Raw genomic sequence first — 23,039 nt, forward strand, 5'->3', positions numbered from 1 at the left:
ATGTGTACACCACCTTTTGTTTATCCACTCATCCACCTCTCAACCCCTGGGGTGCTCCCATGCTTCAGCCCTTGTGAACAATGCCTCTGTGAACACGGGGGTGCAGATACTGCTTTGCGACTCTGCTTTCAATTCTCTTGGGTACAGATCCAGAAGTGAAATAGCTGGACTATCTGGTATTTCTATTTTTACTTTGAGGGGCCTCCATATGTTCTCCACAGCAGCTGTACTAATTTTCCTTATTTTTTAATGTAAAGATGCAACATTCTGGCTAAACAGAGCTCAGCCTTCTAAACTTGACAGATCTGGGTCTAAATCAAGGCTGCGCTGCGTGGCCGGATCATTCAACCTTTCTGAGACTTGCCCGGCCCCACCCCCCCTCATCTGTAGACTGGGAGTGTTAATAATTAGCTCTGAGCTGTAAGGATTAGAGGTAAGGTAGGCAGAGGGAGGGTACACGGTGTCGGTGTCGCACACTGTAGGTGTGGGGGGAATGGCATCTGTGTTATTTTTACTTAATATTTCCCCCACCTGCTCTTGCTCAGCTCTGTCATCATGCCACTTCTCTAGTGTTCTCCTTTTTTTAATGGTGTCAGCATGTGTTTATCTCATTTCCCACCATGCACAGTATGCCAGCAGAGGTTAAGGACTGAGGCACACTTCCCGCGGGGCCCTAAGTCCCCTGTTTCCATCTGTGTCCACTCCCAAGCCCTGAGTCCATGCCCCATCCCTCCGCAGCTCTGCTTGTCCATCTCACATACTGCCTACTCACCCAGCACCCTGCCGACACATGACGGTTTTCCATCACTGCTTCCGTTGTATCGCTCTCCTGCTTCGCCCTCCTGCTCAAAACCCTGCCAGAGCTCCATTGCCCCCAGCTTAGGGGCATGCACCTTCTCTGGGCATGCAGCACCCTTGGCCAGGACCCAGCAGCTGGCCACCCCTGGCCATGTCATGGGCCCTGCCCCCACAGCACCCTGTCCTGCTCCTGCCTGGGGGAGGAGGCTGGGGTTCAAGTGCCATTTCCATCATCCCCCCTCTGCAGACCGGGGCATTACCCTCGCTCCCTTCCTCCTCCATCAGGTGGGGATAAGGAGCTTCCTCACTCATCTGGGGGAGTCCAAGGGCATGGACCGAGTCAGGTGTCTGGATGGGCTGCAGAGAGACCTAAGTGCTGCAACCAGCTACATCTCCTAGGAAGGAGGATCCAGCAGCTGTCTGTGTCCCCGACCGGCTGTCCATGGGTGAGAGAATAATCACCTCCAGGTCCCGAGTCTCCTGGCTGGCTCTGTGCCGGGAACACGGAGGGGCCGGTTCCTTGTTTGATCCGTGCAGCTCACACTTGAGTGGGCATTTGCGAGGAGGGAGAAACTTGCTTAGAAATGAAGATTTGCCCCCCACCCCCACCCCCAGATCTAAATTTGGATCGTAGGTGGGACTCAGGCATCTGCATCGTTTCCCGCTATCCTGAGAAATAATTGACATCCCTCACGGTGTAAGTCTGAGGCGTAGAGCGCGGTGGGTTGATTTATAGTCGTTGTGAAACCATCACCGCGGCGGGTCCTGCTCACACCCAGCTTCTCGTGCAGACACAGGACAAAGAGAGAAAAAACTTTCATCCTTGCGGTGAGAACTCAGGATCGACTCTTAACTTTTGTGTGCGCCCCACAGCAGTGTCCGCTACGTGACCCCCCAGTGCCTGCGACCCTCGCACCTGGGGTTTGCACCTCCTGACCCCCTCCCTCCGGCTCCCCCCCCACCCCCGCCTCTGGTAACCGCATGTCTCATCTCTTATCCTGAGTTCACTTTTAGTTTTTGTTTTAGATTCCAGGTACCCGTGAGATCCTGTAGTATTTGTCTCTCTCTGTCGGGCTTACTGCACTTAGTGCAATGAAGGCTTTATGTTTGCACGGTGGTAGGATTTCCTCGTTTTTTAATGGCTGAATAATATTCCATTGTACACATTCGTACCACAATGTCTTTCTCCGTTCATCCATCCGTAGACACTGGTTGCTTCCGTGTCTTGGCTGCTGTGAGTAATGCTGCAGTGAACATGGGGTGCAGATACCTTTTTGAATTAGTGTGTTTATTTTTTAAATATATATATTCCCCAAATTGGAATGCTGGACCATATGGCCATTCTATTTTTCATTTTTGAGGAACCTCCATACTGTTTTCCACAGGGGCTGCGCCCATTTACAATCCCACCAACAGTGCAAGAGGGTTCCCCTTTCTCTGTATCCTCGCCCACACCTGTTATTTCCTATGTCGTTAATTTTAGCCATTCTGACAGGTGTGAGGTGGGATCTCACTGATACTGAGTGATGATGAGCATCTTTTCATGTCTGTTGGCCATCTGGATGTCTTTGCTGGAGAAGCATCTATTCTGGTCCTTTGCCCATTTTTAATTGAGTAGTTTTTCTGCTACAGAGTTGTAGGAGTTCTTTCTGTATTTTGGAGATAAACCCCTTATCAAATATAAGGATTGCACATATTTTCACCCATCCCACAGGTTGTCTTTTCACTTTGTGGATGGTCTCCTTTGCTGTGCAGAAGTTTTTAGTTTGATGTTGTTCCACTTGTATATTTTTTACTTTGATGCTTGAGCTTTAGGTATCACATGCAAGAAACTGTCACCAAGACCCACGTTGGGGAGCTTTGTGTCTGTTTCCTTCCAGTAGTTTCTTGGTTTCAGGTCTTACATTTAAGTCTTTGATCCCTTTCAAGTTAATTTTTGTCAGTGGTGTGAGGTAGGGGTCCAGCTTCATTCTTTTCCATGTGAATATCCAGTTATCCCAGCGCCGTTGATTGAAAAGATTGTCTTCTCTCCATTGAGTGTTCTTGGCTCTCTTGTCAAAGATTAGTTGACCATATATGCCTGGGTTTATTTCTGGGCGCTCAGTTCTGTTCCATTGGTCTATTTGTTTTTATGCCAGTACTATATTGGTTTGCTTACTATTGCTCTACAGTATATCTTTTTTAAAAAATTATTTATTTGAGAGGGAGCAAGAGAGAGAGAGCAAGCGAGCACACAAGCAAGGGGCAAAGGCAGAAGGAGAAGAAGACTCCCTGCTGAACAGGGAGCCCCATGCAGGGCTTGATCCCAGACCCTGAGATCATGACCCGAGCCGAAGGCAGACGCTTCACTGATGGAGCCCCCCAGACACCCCTCTATAGTCTAGCTTGACATCAGGAAGTGTGATGCTTCCCACTTTATTCTTTCACTGACTTCCCAGGTGTGGTTATCAGTTTCACTTTGAAGATGGGGAAAGCCACAGGTCAGGCAGGCTCTGTAAGCAGGGCTATAGGATGGCCTGGTGAAGTTTCTGGTCGGGCGGGCCAAATACTGGCTGTATTTGGGAAAAGCAGAATTAGCTTCCCTGCCTGGCGCAGTGGGAGAAGCAGCTCTAATGCCAGGAAAGCTTTTTGCTTGTTGTTTTCACTCAGGCAATGCCCCCAATGCCCTGGATGAACAGGTACATTGGCTTTGCTCTGTTGGCTTTGCCTGCCATTTCCCCAGCCGGAGCAGTCAAATACAGCTTCCTGGTGTGCTCGCAGGCTCTTCTGGTCCAATGGGGCTGAGAGCCATAGCAGCTAGGGCCATGTCTCATCCCTTGAGGGCTGCCCCTATGTCTCATGCCTTATCTGGGTGGGGGTAGGGGGGCTCCTCTCACTTTCCCAGACTCTCCATTTGGGAGAGTCTGGGAGCTACCCCCAGCCTTGGCCATGAATTAATCCTCCTGCCTATGCAGAGTGGGGAAACCCTCTACGATGGGCAATGGCTTTGCCCTGGGGGTGATTTGCTTGCCGCCTGTCTCTTGGCTGGAGGGTTAGAGGGCCACATGGCTTCCACGTGTTCCTTCCAGCCCTCGGGTTACATGTGGTAGGTAGACCTTCTCCACTGTTGGGATGATGACTTGGGCTGTGCGGGTGTGAACTCCATGTGCCAAGGTCTCTGCTGGTTGTCGTAGATCCATGCTGGATGTTCCCACCCGCATCACAGTCAGATTCCGGTGCTCCGGCCCCACAGATTTGCCTGCAATCCCTGTACAGCTAGATCAGAGTAGGGGCCCCCAGAAGTGACCTGCAATGCTCAGGGGAGACCTCTGGGTGGGCAGGGTGGGATCCTCTAGTGGTGTTTTGCTCATGCATAGTCATTGGCTATTCTTGTTGTGAAGCAAAATGATATCAGCAAGGACCTGTGTCATCATCCTGGTGACATCATTCCCTCCAGGTGTCTATAGTTTTAACAAATACTGCAGGTGACAAAGCAGGAGGTCTGAGGATGCAGTTAACACTGGTTACATTTCTTTGGATCCCTACATTCCACCTACTATGCACAGGCCAGAAAGTGCATGGGATGCCACCTGGGGTCTAAGAGGGACCATCAGGCCCTCAAGAGGCAGAAACACCCAATTGGTGGTGATTGTAAAGAGGAGGAGGATGGGCAGGATTGGGATTGGGAATCAGCACATGGACCTGAGGGATCAGCCTTGGATCTGGGGCATATGGGTGTAGAGCCAGGGAAAGGCCACCTTGGGAGCCAGTGGGAGCCACCAGGGTTGGGCAGGGAAGGGCCAGGAGCCAGAGTGCAGAGAGGAAGAAATATGGATGCCAAGGCAGCTTCCTTGAGGAGCAGGAGCTCCAGAGGAAGAGGAAGAGGGGGAGTGTGAGGATGGTTACTGGTCTGTTGACTGGTTTTGCAAATGTCCTGCTCTCTCGTCTGCACTTGCTGTGAGGCAGAGACAGCCAGCAAGAACATGGCCTCAGATGGCCGTGGGGTCAGTCCCTGCCTATGACCATGACCTTGCACAGGATACTTGATTCTTGAATGTATGCACTTATTTTTAGGGATTTTTTTAGTCTCTTTTTTTGCATTTTAAAATTTTTATTTAAATTCAGTTAACATATAATGTATTATTGGTTTCAGAGGTAGAGATCAGTGCTTCATTAGTCTTATATAACACCCAGTGCTCATCACATCATGTGACCTCCTTCATGTCCATCCCCCAGTGACCCCATCCCCCCACTCCCCTCTTCTCCAGTGACCCTCTGTTTCCTAGGATTAAGAGTCTCTTAGGGTTTGTCTCCCTCTCTGATTTCGTCTTGTTTTTTCCCCCCCTCTCTTCTAAGTCTCTGTTTTGTTTCTTAAATTCCACACATGAGAAGATTTCATTTTTTTGATGGCTGAGTAATACTCCATTGTATAAATGTACCACATCTGTATCTATCTGTCTATCGATGGACATCTGGGCTCTTTCCATAGTTTGGCTGTTGTGAACATTGCTGCTATAAAGATTGGGCTGCAGGTGCCCTTTGGATCACTACATTTGTAACTTTAGGGTAAATACCCAGTAGTGTGCATGCACTTTAAAATGTAGGTTTTGTTATTATTTAGATATGGAGAGGCCAACAGATCAGGAAATGACAGTCATTGAAAGGATAGTTAGTCACACTTCCTAAAAGGAGGGGTCACGCCATGCTGCAGGGGTCCACATGAGGAGGTGCCAGAGATGGTCAGGAGACAGAGGTCACAAGGGGCAAACATGGGCCTTCACTGTAGTTTGCAGGGAAGGAGCACACAAGGTAGGGTCAGCAGGCTAGGGGCTGGCCAGTTTGAACAATTTCAGGGGGCTGTCCTGAATCTGGCCCTGAGCGATCAGGGTGGGGGTCTCGCAGCCTGGAGTGTGAGGGTCCATAAAGGAGCTGGTTGAGGTGTGGGCTCTGGACTCGGGAGTCGAGTACCAGGTCTAGGAATCAGCTAGCCCTGAGGGGCTGTCTCTCCAAGGGCAGCAAGACTCCAGGTGTTGAAGCACAAGGGACATCTGGTTAATGCGGTGTGTTAGTGCGGGGGCAGAATCATGCTCCCCCAAAGATGTCTACACACTGACCCCCCCAGAACCTATGTGGATGTTACTTTATACAGTCAAGGGGAGGGTCTGCAGATGTGATGTGAGATGCGAGGTTTCCCTGGATTATCTGGTGAGCCCAATGCAAAGGGTCCCTACCAGAGGAAGGCAGCAGGCCGGCTGCCCTGAGGGGTGCTGCAGGCTCAGAGCCCATGTTGGAGAAGAGCCTGACTCTGGGGAAATGTCATTAAGGGCAGCGCTGTCACCTGCAGGGATCTGAGAAGTCATGCCAGGGAAGGGAGCTGGACACACACACTATGTTGCTTTGGGCTCTAACCCCACCCCGCCCCCACCGCAGGTCTGGAGGTTCTGGGGGAACACCATCAGAGGAGGGTCTCTGAAGGATTGGCACTGGCCTGTGCTCTCTCCACTCTGCAGGCACCTGGGGCCTGAGCTCCCATCCCTTTGCAATTAGTGTGTGCGCTGGGGGTCACTTCCTAATTTACCTCTATTGGGTGGCTCCTGTGTCACCCCAGTGATGCTGACTCTTCTGAACTGCTAGGCCCTTTATAGCCTTTGCCACACAAGATCAATACCTTTTCCACCGGGCTGTTCAGTGTCCTTGCAGGTGGCTGCACTATGGCTCCCACATGGGACGGACAGCTTGTGATGGTCCCAGGACTGTGCCGGGCCTCCTGCGGCTGGTACATCGGCCCCTCCAGCACGGGGAAGAGAGGCAGGCCGGGTCTGAGTGGAAAGGTGCTGGACACCGGGTCGCCCCTCTCCTAGCTGCCAGGGGGTGGGCGGCTGGGCCCCAGGCCAGCTGGAAGCACGCGTGTGGCTGTACCCCCAGTGCCCTCAGGAGGTTGTCCATCCTGCCTCTCACAGGGACGTTTGTCTCGGCCTTTGCCGTGCTGTGCGGAGCCCGTACCGACCTCCCGGACAGGCATGTGTGCTGTGTCTTCTGGCTGAACATTGCAGCGGCCCTCATCCAGACCCTCACGGCCATCGTCATGGTGGGCTGGATCATGAGCATCTTTTGGGGCATGGACATGGTCATCCTTGCCAGTGAGTAGCCACCTGTACTGTGCCTTCTGGGTCAGGGGCTGGACCAGGGCTGGAGGAGGGTCAGGAGCCCAATGGTCTGGGTGATTGTGATCCTTCCTGCGGGTGTTGGTGCTTTGTGGCGAGGTCTACTCCTCCCCGGAGACTGGGCACTCAAGGGGGCTCCCCTGTGTCCTTGTCACTAGAGTCTGCAGCCGCCTGGCAGAGGGGACCCTCCCTCCCCCTCTCCTGTACTCCCAGCCCAATGCCTGCAGGGAGTCCCAAGTGCAGACCCATAGAAACCTCACCCAGAGGATGTGAACAAGACAGGACAGAGCTTCTGTTCAGCTTGGACGCATGGGGCATCCTATTTGTCAAAGGAACAGCCCCTGACCACCCTGGGTAGCTGGGGTGTGGCCCATGTGAGGTGACGACCCTGTGCCTAGCGGCCCCGTCTCCATCATGCAGTTTTCAGAAAGAAGGAAAGTGTATGTGGCCTCTCCACCCACAGGAAACCCTGTAGCTGCGGCTGTTGTTCTGTTTTGTTTTTATAGCCGGGACAGCACGGTTTTCTCCTTCCTTTGATTTAAGCTTTGTTCATTGTTGAGGGGACCTTTGCCAATCACTTAGCACTTTATGATTCAGACACAAAACTGTTTTGTGAAAGTGTTCACGGAACCAAGTTAAGTTTACCAAAACGACTTCCCATCTATGAAACAACCCAGAAAGACAGCGCACGTGCCTGGAAGCAGCCCCGCGGGTGGCCAGGCACCCCGTGTGCGTCCCCTGCATTTTCACACGTCTGTCTATGGCACAGGGCCCCTGTCCACGGGGCCCTTGCCCAGGAGAATCCGAATCCTTTCAGGCACCACGTTGCCTCTCTTCACACCCCAGGCGCCTCCTGGTGTCCTAGCAGCAAAACCATTCATAGGCTGGACTGTCAATGTTAGAGAGAAGGACAGCAGAGACAGGAGAGGAATGATCTAGGATCACCTGTAGCGGACTGTGCATTCAGGATCCTCAGAGGATGCAGGGCACACACAGATGCCAGGGCCAGGCGAGGCCTCGGGTCAGTGACCAGGCAAGCCACTCGGCCAGAGAAAATGCAAGCCCTGGAGCCTGAGTGAGATCCAGCAGAGCCAGTGGATTGGACAGAGTGGCTGCCTGGATGCAGGTCTTCAGCAGCAGAGGTCAGGGAAGGAGTGGGTGGATGTTGTGTCGGGACATCCCAGAGTCAGGGCAAACCAGGCAGGCCCTGGGAGGCAAGGGCAGCCAGAGAAACAGGAGGGGAACACCAGCCCTGGCTGGCAGCTGGGGGTGGGCTGGCCCCATAGCGGGCTAGGCTGCGCGGGCTGCTCTCAGGGCTGCGCTGCCCTGTCAGGACATCGAGGCACACGGACCCCGGGAAGGGAGTAGGCTGAGAAGGCAGCGAGTAAGGCAGGCCCTTTATGGGAGCCTCTCCCTGTGCACTTGAGCAGGGCCTGCAGAGCACTGCAGACAGGCAGGGAGTGATGCATGCTGGTCACTTCCCTAGGGGCCTGTGGCACGGCCTGCAGGCTTCTGACCCTTTCCCGGCCAGAACCTGGGAGGCCTGCTCTGGGAAGCATCCTCAGCTGCAGTTGCAAGACCTGACTCCTTCGACTTCTTCTTCCCATATCACCCCAGTGTCTGGCCAGGCACTTGGACATGTTAGGAAGGGAACTTTCTGCTAAAGTGGAACACACCCACATCTTAATAAAAGTGAGTTGGCGTCTAATCTATAGAGCTTTCTGGTTATTTTTATCTTGGTTACCCTTAAAACCCAGGAACCACAGCGTCTGTGTCTTAGAGATAACTGAAAGGGCCCCCCAGTCAGGTCCTAGATGAGGGACTGTGGACCCCAAGAAGCAAGATGGGGACCTGGTGACTTCTCTTTCCATCACCCCAGACGGTGGGCTCAGTCAGAAACCCCTATCTTATGGCTGGTGCGTCTGGTGTAATCAAGCTGCAGGATACCCACATTCCCACCCTGCTCCAGGGCCCCAGGCCTTTGCTGTGGCCAGTACACTTCTTGGGCGTCTGCACACAGGCTCCAGGGATGCTGTTTTTTGTGCCCGACTCTTCAGACTTGGCTGCACAAGAAAACCCACCACATCTCACTGCTGCCCACCAACCCCTTCTGCCTGCCAGACTCAGCCACCCATCTCCCCAGGGTGCCTTCCCGCTTTTCCAGAAAGGAAACTCACCCTGGAAGGATATGGAATTGCCACCCTTGAGATGGGGCTGCAGGCTTAGATGGCTCTGAGCAACAGTGCAGCGTCCATGTCCCAGGATGCCCACCCTGAAGGGAGGTCCTGTGAATGACTCATCTGTCCTAATTGATAGTTGGATAGGGCCACTCCAGGCTCTTCCTGCAGAAATGAAGGAAACCTCTCAGTGGAAACAGTGCAGGATGACCTTTTTTTAAGATTTTATTTTTATTTATTTTTTATTATTGACTTATTTATTATTTATTTTTTTATTTATGAAAGACAGAGAGAGAGAGAGGCAGAGACATAAGCAGAGGGAGAAGCAGGCTCCCTGCAGGGACCCTGATGCAGGACTCGATCCCAGGACCCCAGGATCATGACCTGAGCTGAAGACAGATGTTCAAGCACTGAGCGAGCCACCCAGGCGTCCTTTATTTTTATTTTTTTGAGAGAGGAGACAGAGAGAGAATGAGCGCAGGAAGGAGGTGGGGCAGAGGGAGAGGGAGAAGCAGACTCCCTGCTAAGTGGGGAGCCCACCCTGGGGCTCAGTGCCAGGACCCTGAGATCACAACCCAAGCTGAAGGCAGACACTTAACTGACTAAGCCACCCAGACGCCCCGAGGATGACTTCCATACAGGAGTGTCCGGGGGGTCATCTATACACACACTATCAAGAAAACCCCCCAAGAGGACAAGAAGGGATCTAGGTAGAAGTTAAAGCCAGGGACTTTACAAGCCGCTCTGATAATAACAAGCCAACAAGAGCCAATCCTGCTGGAGGATGGAGAGATACGTGGTCTTCCTCTGCCGTCCTCTCCCTGCTGCCACGCCCACGGCAGACACCGCTAACCTCATCGTGACACCTTCTGCTCATCCATCCACGTGTTCTCCGCACGGGGCTCGGGTGCCACCGCCTGTGGATTGAGATGTCTGTACAACAAAACCTATTTGCCCCGTGGCCTGGCCTCGGTTTGTCCCAAGGCATTAGGCTCTGCGAACGTGGCTCCTGTCCCTATGCGGGATGACCATGCGGCTCCAGCAGAGCCCAGCTGGGGCCAGGAGGGAGCACCTCACATCCCGAGTGTGTCCTGCAGTCGTCCCTCTGCAGGTGGACACGGCAACCCAGAGCGAGGGGCAGGAGGTGGCCCCTGAGGGGGCTTCTAGGTGGGGCTGCAGGCTGTGCACCTGGGGAGGGGAGGGGAGGGCCGGGGCCGCACCCCTGCAGCCCCGCACCCACCTGCCGGCCCCTGGACCACGGGCACAGCACGCACATGGCCGGCCACCGTTTAGACTTCAGCCAGGCCCTCTGGCCTCTGTTTTCACCCTGTTTTCTCTTTTTCTTTTCCTCCTCTCCCTCCTGCCGCCTCACATCCCTGTGTTGTCCCAGTTTCCCAAGGTGAGTCTGCTGATGGGCGCTGCCTGCCACCCCCCCACCCTTGCTCCCCTCCTCGCACCCCTGAACCCCTCCCCCACTCTCACCCCAGCCAGCTGCCAGGCTTTTATCTTCTTTCTGGTTTTTATCTATTTTCTTTATTGTTGTGTGCTGCTGTTTATTCTGTGGTGTTTTCTTTTTGCGTCTTTGTTTGGATTTCTAGCTTTTGATTTTGGAAAATGTTGTAGAGCAGACAAAAGTTGAGAGCCTAGCGTCCTAAGTCCCTCGGGCCTCACCCCCGGCTTCAGGAACTCATGGTCACTGTCCTTTATCTGTGACATCTTATCTCTTTCCTGCATTTCCCCCACTCTATTTAGGCTTAAAATTGGTGAATAATTTGGTAAATAATGAGAGAAAACAACCATCCAGTCCACAGAAGCTCCTCTGGGGGCCCAGAAGCCAGCTCATGGCAGGGTTGGGGGGGGCATCTCACAAATTCCAAACTCATAATTTCATCTCTAAATATTTCACGGCTAAATTTCCCCACCGGTCTCATGACGATCAACAGTGTTTTAAAGGCTCGGCACCTTCACTCATGTTTGTCTGTGTCCCAGATGTCCGGCTAGTGGAACACGCACACGGTGACAGTCTTCGGTGTTCCACCTTCTTGTTTTTCTTTCTGTCCTCCTCTCTGTCCATATGTCCCAGATGCCTGGCGCTTGGGGAGGAAGGCTGGCTCAGCACTTTCTCCCAAGACTTGCCTCGGGAAGTCATGCCAGGCCGGGTTTTTGGGCAGTGGCTTCAGGGATGTGCATTCAGGGGCACGTTGATCATTTTGCCACCCCCACCCCAATGCCCTCCTGTCCTCTATCCCCGCTAAACCCAAAGTCCCGCAGTTCTCTCGGGACTGTAAAGTCCATGCCCTTGCGAACAGGTGGACCCTGAGTATAGCAGTCATTCACACCTCGGTGTGAATAAGATCTCATGACCATATGGCAGTTCACAGGCACTTCCTGGAGCAATCCTAAAGGAAGCAGGCTTCTAAATATCTCTCCTCTGCTTCTTCCTCACAGGCTACAAGGAGCAGGGCATCCCACAGCAGCTGTGAGCCCGAAGGAACCACCGAGAATTCCAGGGTGATCCCATGAGGGCTGCACCAGGCAGCAGTGGGCACCAGGACCTTTACATATTCTCTTCTGCCATTTCCTGGGTTTGGAGTGGAAAGGGGGGATTTAAAAAACATTATTTATTTTGAAAACGCATCTGCTTTTCTTGGCAGGCTGTGAGACTGCCAGCCCCTCCCCCTATTCCAGAAAGACACAGGCACCCAGTGTATCTCAGTGGTGGGGAGTGGGGGCCAGATTACTGGCAGCGAGGCTGGAATGCGTGGCTCGCCCCTGCCCTGCACAGCTCCCTGCCCACTGCCAGGGCACACTGGGACTTCCAGGCCAGGCAGCAGGGGCTCACCGAAGGTCAGGATGTGGCCGAGCCTTCCTCTGGGTCCCCAGCCCCTGTCTGAATGTTTGCACTGTGGTCTCCCCGGGGACCGAGCCAGGGCAGGAGTGAGGATGCACACACTCCAGCCCAGTGCTTGCCCTCAGCCATCCCAGGACTGCCTGGGGACGGATGCCCGAAAGTCTCTCCTGGCCCTGCACTCCCGTGGCAGCCAACCCTTCACCCACCCCCTTCTCGCCACTGAAATCTCTGGGCCTGGGTGTGTTTTGACCTTTGTTTCCCTAGAAAGCTGCCAGTGACTCCATCCATGGGTGAAACTGCTAGAATGGCCAGGTGTCCATACACAGAATCCCCAGCACAGGTGTGAGCAAGCACAGGTCAGCAGCCTTTCACGTTATACTTAACACCACTCCTGGTCCACAGCCGTTCTCCTGAAATCCTTGGGGCTGGATGGGTCTCTGAAATCAGAAAACTTGGATTTGAGAAAGAATAAGAGCCATTTATTGTGCATTTCCTAACACCCCAGCATTCTAAAGCAGCTCCCCACCATCAAGCACGTGACTGTTCTTGCAAAGAATCCTGTGAAAAGTCAGACGATTTGGGTTCAATAAAAACCATACATAGTCTCACCTTGCTTGGTTCAGGACCGATTTTGGCATAAGTTATGGAAGAAAACTGAGCAGCCAAGAGCTTTTGGGGATTTAGAATTGGGGAAAAAAAAAGATTGTACGGGTAGATTTCTTGCTGCTCTCTTGCAGACGAGACCCTGGGACTCTGCTGGTGTTATGCAGAGATTTTTCCCGTTGGGAAGGGTCTGTTGGGGCCCCCAGGGCACCTGTACACCTGGTTGTTAGGGAGCCGGACCCCAGGGCGGGGGAAGGAGCTCACAGGAGGCGTTGGGGCCGCTGGGGGTCGGGTACTGATCTGAAATGAAGAGACAGGCGATCCAAAGTCACAGTGACAAGCTGAGCCTCTCCATGTCTGTTTTCATTTGCTTTCTGACGTGGTAATTGCTGAACAGTAGGACTGGCCTGAAGCTGTCTGCACCCCCACTGGACTCCCCAGAGGGCTTCTAACTGTCAGAGACTCAGAGTGCCGCCAGGGCTGGAGCAGGGACCGGTCTGGTCTTTTCCCTGTGGCTGGATGGGCGTGCCTGGGGAGCCTGCGTGTGGGCAGGCCCCTGACCCCCCGAGAGCTGCTTTGGGGCCCCTGAGTCTCCATTCTTAACCCTTAGCCGGGGGCAGCTGCCCGCTTACCTCACCCACTGGGCTTTCTGATTACAGTCCTGCCAGGGAAGCACCTCGGGCTTGCTGTGTTGCTGTGGATTGGGCAGCTCTCTGCTTCCATGGAAAACAAATCCCCTGCAGCCAGTACCCCCCAGCCCCCAGCTCCGACTCAGAGGAGGGCTCTCTGTACCCCACCTGATCCTGCCCCCACCGTCCACCTGCCCAGGCCCAGGCTCCACTTTCTGAGCACCTGGCTCTGTCTTTCTTCCTGCCTCCCTCTCTGGCTGACCCCAGCCAGGTTTCTGCTGTTTCTTTGTGTTTGGAATCCTGTGCATTTTCAAGGTGGGGGATCAGATTTGGTTTGATCCAGAAAGCCAGAAGCTTTTGGTGTGTGAGGACGGTGCCGTCTGGGCCAAGAAGACAGCAGGTGGCTGCTGGCTGCTCCACAGGAGGCTGCGTCAGACGAGGGAGCCTCTGTAGCCAGGTTAGAGGAGCTCTGGCTGAGGGACGTGACAGGCCCAGCCACCCTCCCACGGCCCCTTGCCCCAAACCCTCGGAGTGTGGCAGAGTGGGGCCCCCGCCCTGGGAGCATAGGATCCTTCTTTCCTGCCTCAGGCTGGGGTGGCTGCTGAGAGGTAGAGAAGAAAGAACAATTTATGTTGCATGTTTAGTGGCAATCAGATATAGGTGCAGTTTTCTTGAGTGACAGGTGTCACCAAGATCCCTGGCGTGGGATGGCTAATACAGGGGCTCGTGGGCCCCCAAGGCTACTTCAGCTCCTGCAGCTCCCCTCAGCTACCAGCTGCTTCCAAACTTGAGAGGATGTCAGCCTCCAGAGGAAGCCCTTCCCGGGTAGCTGAGGGGTGTGAGGAATGGGGGGACCCCCATCCTCTGCACACCCAGTCAGTGAGGATTGCCGTGCAGGGGAGCAGCTCCAGATAGCGACTCTCTACTGTGCTGTGGCCTGTGGCCTTAGAGTCACCGTTTTAGATGTGGGGCAGTGGCCAGTGTTTCACAAGAAGGCCAAGCTGGCCACACAGGCCGTTGGAAGGCCAGAGTTCACTTATTAAACACCAGGCAGCTGAAAAGTGGGATCCTCATGCCAGCAAGTGCTTGGTTGACACACAGCTTGTTGGTGACAGAGCTGGGCTTGCCCTGGTGGCCCAGCATGTGGGCGATAGCCCAGAGGTCACAGGGCACACTTGAGGTGGGGCCTTTCATTGCTCAGACTGTTGTAGGGTACTCCTCAGCTAAGGTATTTGGGGCTGGGATCGCAGGCATGCAGGGAACATCACTGCCCGTGAGATACACCCAGGACGTCATGGTGGCACTGGGACCAGAGTGGTGGCTCTCTGGAGCAAGAAGGAGGCCTGGGTGGCCCGGGAGCATCCTGTGCGCAGCAGAGACTGTTTGGTTCTGAGTCCGGCTGGGATGCCCAGGGCCCCTGTGGGGGCAGTGGGAGGCAGAGGGCTCCCCGCCAGTCCCTGCACCCCTCCTGCCTGGCCCCGGAGCCAGTCCCTGGCTGCACATGAGGGGAGGCTGGAAGGGACCTGGACCAAGATGCCTTCCCTCTGCTGCCCCAGCACCATGCATCAGCCTAGATAATGTTGGGCCCTTGCCAGGCGGAGCGTGGCGCATTTGACCTCTGAGGCCCCTTGCCCGAAGCCTGGCAGGGGTGCTGTCAGGATGCTGAGTTCCCAGATGTCAGGACCGAGGTGCCCAGAGAGCAAGGCCCGAGCCCAGACATGCAGCTCAGGGCGGCACAGCTGACTCACGGCCGGCATCGGAGCACTGCCGCAGAAGGAAGGGGGTTGTGGGGCGCCGGGAGGCCTGGACGCCTGGCCCCTGTGGAAGCAGCAGATGACAGGGAAAGCTTCCTCGGCAAGGACTGGGAGCCTCCACAACGTGCCATCCTGGGCCACCCTCCAACCCACACCCCGGAGCGGCGACCAGGGCTGGAGCTAGCAAAGGAGTTGCCTGGGGCCTGGCACGGAGGATGGGGTCCCTCACCGCCACCGCCCAGGGGCTCCAGGCACTCTGACTCCCCCACCCCCCTGAGCCATGGCTGCGACTCCAGCCTCATGCAGACGCCACTAGGGCCCAGGAGCAGTGGGGAGGACGCGCACAGAAGGGAGAGGAAACCACACTGTTGGAATTTCCCCGGGCGGGGGCCAGGGCCCCAGACCTCAGAAGAGCCAAATGCCAAGCCCAGGCCTGCACCAGGTGGGGCCGAGTCCCCAGGCCCAGGAGAACGCCTTCCCAGGGCCTGAGGCTCTCCAGGAGTAAGCAAGGGGTCCACTGAGGTGGTCCTTTTGTGCCAATTCAGCTCTTGAAAAAAAAATCTGCAGGGTGTTCTCTTGGGAACCCCCAACCCTGCGCAGATGGGGTGAGTTTGCAAGGGTGGCTTTGGGGTTGGCTGGACAGGGGCTGCTGGGCCTGGGGCTGAGCCAGGGTGGGGCCTCCTGAGGCTTTTGTGCCCCTGGGTGTTTCTATGCTGTGAGAGATGCTGGCTGCCTCTGCATCATGTCAGCTGCTCAGGAATGTATCATTTAAGAGTGCGTCCCCTCCCTGCTGGTGGCCTCCGGTTTACTGTAGTATCCCGCCTTTTGCCAGTTGGCTTGAGGCTCTCAGCAGAGGCACTGGAGTTGGAAGAACACATTGGAGTTGGAGGAGCACATTTAGAGCACCCCCTGCTGCGTTGACCTTCCCTGGAGACCATGACCTTGCATGCAAGGGAGCAGGGCGGGGGCGCGGGTGGCAGGGGCTGCTGCTGACCATCAGCTGCCATATGCTCCCGACCAACCTGCCCGGGGCTTGAGCCTGGGTTCCTTCTTCTCAACAGTCTTGCTGAGCCGCCCGCAGGCAGTTCTTGCAAGTGGGGCTCCCTGTGCCGTATCTGTGTGTCCAGCAAGCACTCAATGGGTACGGATGCAGCCTGGGGGGGCTCCTGGAGAGCAGTGTCCAGGCCACCTGCATAGGGAGAACAGCAAGGTGAGCGGAGGCAGGGCAGCAGATCACCCCATGGAGGCCGCTATGTGAGGCCAGAAGGCCAGGAGGCCATGCTGCAGGAAGGGAGGCAGGGTTAGCCTGAGGTTGGGGGGGGGGGGGCGATGGTCCAGGTTCCACTTTTATCACTTGGTGGGCTCTGAGAGCTTCAGGATGTCCACGGATCATAGAGGCATGCCAGCCATGTGGGATTCATGAATCTGCCCTAATCCCTGTGGCCATGGTGAGGAACCCCAAGCCACAAACACTGGGGCGACTTGTATCCTCAGTGCTGTTTGGCTCTCTTCTTGTCTCATGCCTCAGTTTGACCATCTGTAGGTTAGGGGCAAGGAGGGTCCGGGCAGCCAATGCTATTCCCGTTTCTGTCAGAGCAGAGGCCTTGGGAGACAAGCCCGGGGCCCGGCAGAGAGGCAAAGGCCCCCTCCTGCACAGGCCCCATGGACACAGAACTGGCAGCTCTGGTGTCAGGACTCTTTCCAGTGATCCAGACACAGGGGCGTGCCGTTCCACTCTTCCCTCCTGATCCTGTCACGGCGGGGAGGCCGATGGCAGGGCCATCCTCATATGTGTCCCAACTTTCCAGTGCATGTTGTCTCTCTGGATTTAGTCCTCAGTCCCTCTCACTGCCTGCCTGGATTTGCCAAAATGCCAGCCACCCCCCGTCCAGGCCACTGTCACCCAGGTGGGCAGAAGCAGACATATGCACTCTCTCTTACACACACGCACACGCACACATGCATGCTCACAGCCCCTTTGGCTGCTGGGTGAGGGTAGGACTCAGGATTGGGACCTTAACACCCACAGAGGGGCCCCTCACACTGCCCAGGAGCCATTCCTCCAGCGTGGGCCCTGGCGGGCAGCACTTGCCCTTGTCACTCACCTAGGGCCCAGATGCACACAGTTCCCTTTATCCAAAGGACCTCCGGGCCAGGCACCCTTCTTCCCAGGGCCCATGGCTCAGCAGTGCCAGCCACCAATCCACCCAGCTTGGCCTTCTGTGGCAGGGATAACATGGTATGTGGGTCTGCCCAGAGAGGAGGGGACCCTGATCCCTTTCTGGGCTCTTCTGGGGCTGCAGACAGTCCACCCCACAACCCTCCACCCTGCCCTGGATGGGAAGCAGTGAGGAGAGAAAGGGGCAGAGGTCATGCCCCCTGCCCTCTGCTTTCTAGGTTAGCACCTGGCCTGGTGACCCAACCAGGGAGTGGGTGGCAGGGGCCTCAGTGGCCTGGGCACCCCGTGGGAACACTTGACTTGGCTGGCCCTTTGCACAAGCTAAAGTACATGCCGTTGTACTTGGTGCCAAAATTTTTAAAACAACATATGTACAAACAGCACTGGTTCATGCCTATTAGCTGCCTTTGTATTTGGATGAGTGTTGTGCTGTGCTTTGCAGCTTTGATACAGGATCAACTTTGTTTTGGTCTCTCTTCCTCCTGTTAAAGGAATCTCTGTCCGTTTCTGTTTTCTGGTGAGACCCACTCCTGACCTCCCAGGGCTTCCTCGTCTTACTTCTGCTCAGACCCCAGGGGCCTCCCTGCACCTCCAGCCTCTTCCCCTGGGATCCCAGGCAGCCAAGGGAGTCTCCAGCCCATCCCAGTGACTGGAGCCTTCCTTGGTTCCACAAGAGGAAGAAACCTTACTGCTGGGGACCTAGGGAAGCTTCCAGACTTGCAGCTGGGGGCCCAGGCCGGCCTGCAGCTTAGCCTTCCCGATGCCCTCAGGACCAAGCCTAGGTCCCCACATTCCCTCGAGGCACCAAGCAGGGTCCGGACCTCCCCAGTGCCCTGCCAGTTTTGGAAGTCGCAGCTCAAGCACCATTGCTATACCCGGAATGGGAAACACCGCGCATGACAACAGACCCCTGTGTACATATCTCCATGTACATATTTATATATTCTGATTATAAATATACAAAGCATGGCATCTCTTTGGCATTCCAAGTTTTTTTTTTTTTTTAATTCTGGAAATATGGCTTTAGAAACTTTCTTCCTTTCCCTCTTTTCTATGTAATAAACACTCATGTGACCTTTCTAGTGGCTTCTCAAACCCTGTGTGCTCTCGTTTTTCCAGCTGGTAGGCCACTGCCTTGAGGCCTGTCTCTGTGACATCCTCGCAGCCCGCAGGCTGTCCTTCCCCAGGGCAGGCCCGGTGCTCCTTCAGATCCTTGTCACCCCCCACCTGTTTTCCTGGGGAGCTGGTACAGCTCACCCCCAAAGGCCCCCATCTTTGGCAATCAGATCCCTTGCAAGGAGGATTTTGCCCACCAAGTCGGGCATTGGGCCCCCATGGGGTTTCCCAGGAACATGGTGAGATGGGACTCATTTCCTGCTCAGCCGTAGACTGGCTATGGAGGGAACCATCTGGAAGTGTTAGGACAAGGTGAGGAGGACATATAATGAGCCACTAGTTGAGCTGACTTGAGCTGGGAGGGGAGAAGGAGCACTGACATATGCACTCTCTCTTACACACACACACACACACACACACACACACACACGCATGCACACATGCATGCTCACAGCCCCTTTGCGAATCCCAGCTGGCATTTCCTAACGGGGTGGAGGCCCGAATAGCTTATAGAATCTGTGGATGAAGACAGTATAGAGATTAGATGAACAAATGGGAATTCAGAAAGCTCCTGACAGGCAGATGTGATCCAACAAGAAGAAATCTATGGGCCGAATCTAACGGCCCAATGAAAGCGCTGCCCTGGGCTGTCAGCACCCCACTCTTCCCTCATGCTGGTAAGTCAAGTGCACCAGGAGCCACAGGTGGAGTTCTAGAAGCCTCATGTGCAGAGCTGCAGTCAGCGCCCTGCAGTAGCCATGGAAGGTGGGTCTCCAGGTGTCACCTGGTCCACCCCCCTGCGACAGGCCCCACCTCTTACTGTTTCCTCACAGCAGCCCGAGACCCCTGAGACCGCTGGGTGGGTCCCTTTACACCCCTTACACAGGATGCTCCAGCCTGGCTTGTGGGAGACACTGTCTTCTCAAGGGCCAAGATGCCTTAGAGGGCTTCTGGCCACAAGTGGGTCCATATCAAAGTCCAGCCTGTCCTGGAGACTCCAGGCTCAACTGGGGTGACCCTCCAGGGCCCCAGACATGCCAGTGCCTCAGGCTGACTGGAATCTGCTAAAACCAAGCCTCCAGGTCCAAGGTGACTGGATGAGCTGAGGCACATCCCAGGATCTTTTTTTGATGCAAATGCTCACTGTGCTCAGATAGTGCTGGGATGCTTTCTGCCAAGAATGCTTTCCACAGGTTGTGCAGCTTCAGAGGGGTCCCTGGCGGGGGGGAGTTGAGCTATGTGAAGACACCTACGCCCCCAAATCCTCCGCACCCCCAGCCCCTGGGCTCTGGGCCAGGCTCGTGCTTGCCTGTCTCCTCCTGTGGGGGACAGGGGGTGCTAGGAGGAAGGAAGAGCAGGATGGCGTGACCCCGACCCATTCTCCCCTGCCAAAGTGAAGGATGGCTGCCTACCAGGTCACTGAGGCCTTCTCACACAGTGACATAAGCTAGGAATTACTGAAAAGAGGGGGACCCCACAGAAAGAGGAGACAGAGCCAGTGGCTGGCCATGTGAAAGGGGTATGCTTCCAGGGCTCAGGGGCAGCAAGATACCCTGGGCCCAGGAAACTCGGATACCTGGAGACACATGACAGACCGGCAGGCCTGAACATCCCCTGGCGGAGGGCCTCCGCATCCTGCCGACGGCATTCAGGGCCCCAGAAGGGCTCTGGCTCTGAGGCCAGTCATCAGACAAGGAGGAGCCTGTGCTCAGAGCTGGAGCCTGCAGCTGTCTTTCCAATCAGAGCTGTGTGTATTTTCATTTCCACCCAAAATAGCTATGTTTAAAAAAAAACAAAACAAAACACAAAACCCCCCTGAACTCTAGAAAGCAAAGAAACGTTTAAAGTGTCATTAGTGGAGGAGAGAAGCACTTTGCCAACTCTTAGAGGCTATCCACGTGAGGTTCCAGGCCGGGAGGGGAGCCCAGAAGTCAGGGGATGGAGGACTCCCCTCTGCTGTTGGCTTTTGGGGAAACCCGAAACATATTCAGGATCTTTTGAAGAGGCTGAAGTGGGAATGAATGGGTGTTATCACCAAGAAACCCGTGTTGTTGCTCTGAGCATCCTGTCCCCTAGCATCCGGGGTCCCCAGAATCTGCACCTGCTCCCCCCCCACCCTCAAATCCTCCCTGGCTCCTCAGGCCCAGCTCAAGAACTGCATCCCCCGGGGGGTACCACATCCAGCAGGGTGAGACACACTGAGCCTGCTTGCTCTGCCTTCCTCCTCTCTCTTCCAGGGGCCACCTGTTCCCCTCATACCACCCATGTGACACTGGGAGAGGCTGCCCATCACTCAACTCCCCCCATCCCAGCCCAATCAATGGCTCGTCCCTCTCACTGAGCTAACCTGCAAAGCTTGAGGTCTTTCCTGAGCTTTATGGGATCTTTCCTTCTTGGTCCTGAGGCCAGAAGCCACCTCTGGCCAAGGTCCCTGCCTTGTAGAGACAGGAAACCAGACAAGACACCAGCATGCAGAGGGACGCAGAGGGACAAAGCCCTCACTCCTGCCTCCCCTAGGCCTGTCCTAGACTTGTCCCTCCCATCACAAGCAGCAGGTACTCCCGGTGGCCCCTCCCTGCCTCCTGGGCTCCTTCCTTCCTGTCTGCAAACTGGTTCAAAGTCAGCTTCTCTTGCTAATAACAACAGAATCCTAACACAGTATTTGCTCAGCAGTCTCCACTTTCTGCTGGAGAGCCACAGCTACCTAGCACGCTGCCACAGCCTGTGGCACAGACTCGGGCTTTGCATACGGGACACACACATTCCTCATCCCCCACATGCACGTGCCAGGCTGGGGCACACGTACACTTGCTCTCCACCTGCAACCAGCGATGGAGTTGGCACTTAGGCATTATAAGCTTTCGGCCCCAGCCTCAGTCTCCCACCTTCCCACTCCACCTGTCCCCTCCTATAATGGGGCACAGTATTTATTTATTTATTTATTTATTTATTTATTTATTTATTTATTTAAAAGGTTTTCTTTATTCATGAGAGACCCAGAGATTGAGAGAGAGAGAGAGAGAGAGAGGCAGAGACACAGGCAGAGGGAGAAGCAGGATCCATGCAAGGAGCCAGACGTGGGACTTGGTCCTGGGACTCCAGGACCCTGGGCTGAAGGCAGGTGCTAAACTGCTGAGCCACCCAGGGATCTGGGGCACAGTATTTAAAGCAAAAATTATAGGGGCACCTGGCTGGCTCAGCTGGTGAAGCACATGGCTTTTGATCTCCGGGCCATGAGTTCGAGCCCCACGTTGGGTGTAGAGACTACTCAAAAATAAATAAAACTTAAAGAATAAAGAAAAAATGTATACATGCACAGCCATGTTGAATGAAACTTTTTTTCCATATAAAAAGTTCCAGAAAAGGTTAACATACGTGAACAAATGCTTTCTTTCCCATCAACCTGGCAGCAAACATGGGTAGTGCAGGTCCAGGTGGGTGCAGGGCCAGGCAGGACACCTTGGGCATGCCGGGAGTTGCTATCTGGTTAAAGCATAAGAAACCAGCTTGGAAGTTCCAGGACCAAGATCAAACATCTCCTTGCTGAGCCCATGTGCAAACTGAAGCCAGAGGTTGGCGTTGAGAAGTCCTTGGGAATTCTGAGCAATCCCGGGCCCTCGGGGGTGTCCTGTAGCCCAGCCCTGCTGGACTGCCCACAAAGTAAGGCCCAAGCCTCTTCGCAGAGAAAACCGGGTTTCTCAGACACAAAACTCAGCCCCAGATGGTGGCAAGTCCTAGAATAATTTTATTCCCTCATGCCACCCTGGCCCTCTTTAGGCATGCTACTTTGTCCAGGAAAGGTGGAATTAGGAACGGTCAATTGCTAATGAGGCACACCTGCTGCCTTCTACCTAAAATAGAAATTCTTTTCTGTAGAGAGTCCTCTCTGTACCTACTATAGAAACAGGATTTGTTTCCATTGGCTTCCTGCCTGTCCGAAGCATTGGTTACTTAGCCATGCAAATAAGCATGCGCCAACAGGCCTATGGGCTCAAAGAATTGTAGCTCTGAGAGAAGCCAGCCAGACAGAAAGAGAGCAAACATTTGGAAGAAAATGAACAGCCAAGCCTCAGGAAGGGTGGTGGAACTTTGGAGGCTTGACAGGGTTTCCAAAGTATCTTGTGATTTCAGTGAAAGCGTTTCACTTACCAGCTTTGCTCTGGCTTCCTTATGGGACCCAAGAGGCATTGTTCAATGTGGCCACGTGGCAGCCCTGAGGCCTGGGACCCCAGGGCATTTGGGGGCAGGGCTGGAGGCCATACCTGAGCCGCACCTTGCCAAGATGGAAAACGCTGGGTGCTAGGCCTCACTGCGGCCTTGGCCTACAGGTCACCAGCCTGCAAAGATTTCCCAAGGCCTGGAGCTGAGGAACTCAGGGTGACCCCCTGCGACCCGGAGTGTGCAGTCAGAGTCAATCTCAGATTCTTTCTCCAGCCCACAGGAGTCTGGCTTGACGCGTGGGGAAGGGGACACCCTCTCGCCCAAAACTTGCCTCCCTGGCTTGCTTTCCAGATTCACTTCTGGCCAATTATGCAGCTGGTGGCCTGCCTGATTTTGCAGAATCCCATGCACTGGACTTGAGCTAGTAAATGTATCTTTTTTTTTGCCATAGTAGCCATATATATTCATTCAAACACTTTGGAAGATAAAGAAAAGTAGTTGAAATAAAGTGTATTTGCTGACTGAAAATTACTTTCTCAGTGGATGTGGCTCTTCTGAGGAACTGTGAAGTCTCAAGGGCATGGCACCCAACCTTCTACCTTTTCTGTGAATTCGTCCACCATCTCCC

At 54.6% G+C, this 23,039-nt stretch overlaps 1 protein-coding gene across 2 annotated transcripts in view; it reads left to right on the forward strand.

Annotated features, from left to right (window-relative positions):
• The window catches only part of STUM (stum, mechanosensory transduction mediator homolog), a 56,596-nt gene extending 44,019 nt beyond the window's left edge, over window positions 1-12,577 (forward strand). The window contains exons 2-3 of one of the 2 annotated variants that reach the window (XM_072830201.1): window positions 6,738-6,917; window positions 8,428-8,540. In XM_072830201.1, coding sequence (XP_072686302.1) covers window positions 6,738-6,917; window positions 8,428-8,525 — 278 coding nt within the window. In that variant the 3' untranslated portion in view covers window positions 8,526-8,540. Of the gene's footprint in view, window positions 1-6,737; window positions 6,918-8,427; window positions 8,541-11,566 lie in introns of those variants that run through there. The other variant, XM_072830202.1, reaches the window with a different exon arrangement.
• The last annotated feature ends 10,462 nt before the right edge of the window (window positions 12,578-23,039 follow it).

Source organism: Canis lupus, chromosome 6 (assembly GCF_048164855.1).
Source record: "Canis lupus baileyi chromosome 6, mCanLup2.hap1, whole genome shotgun sequence".
In the NCBI taxonomy this organism is placed as follows: domain Eukaryota; kingdom Metazoa; phylum Chordata; class Mammalia; order Carnivora; family Canidae; genus Canis; species Canis lupus.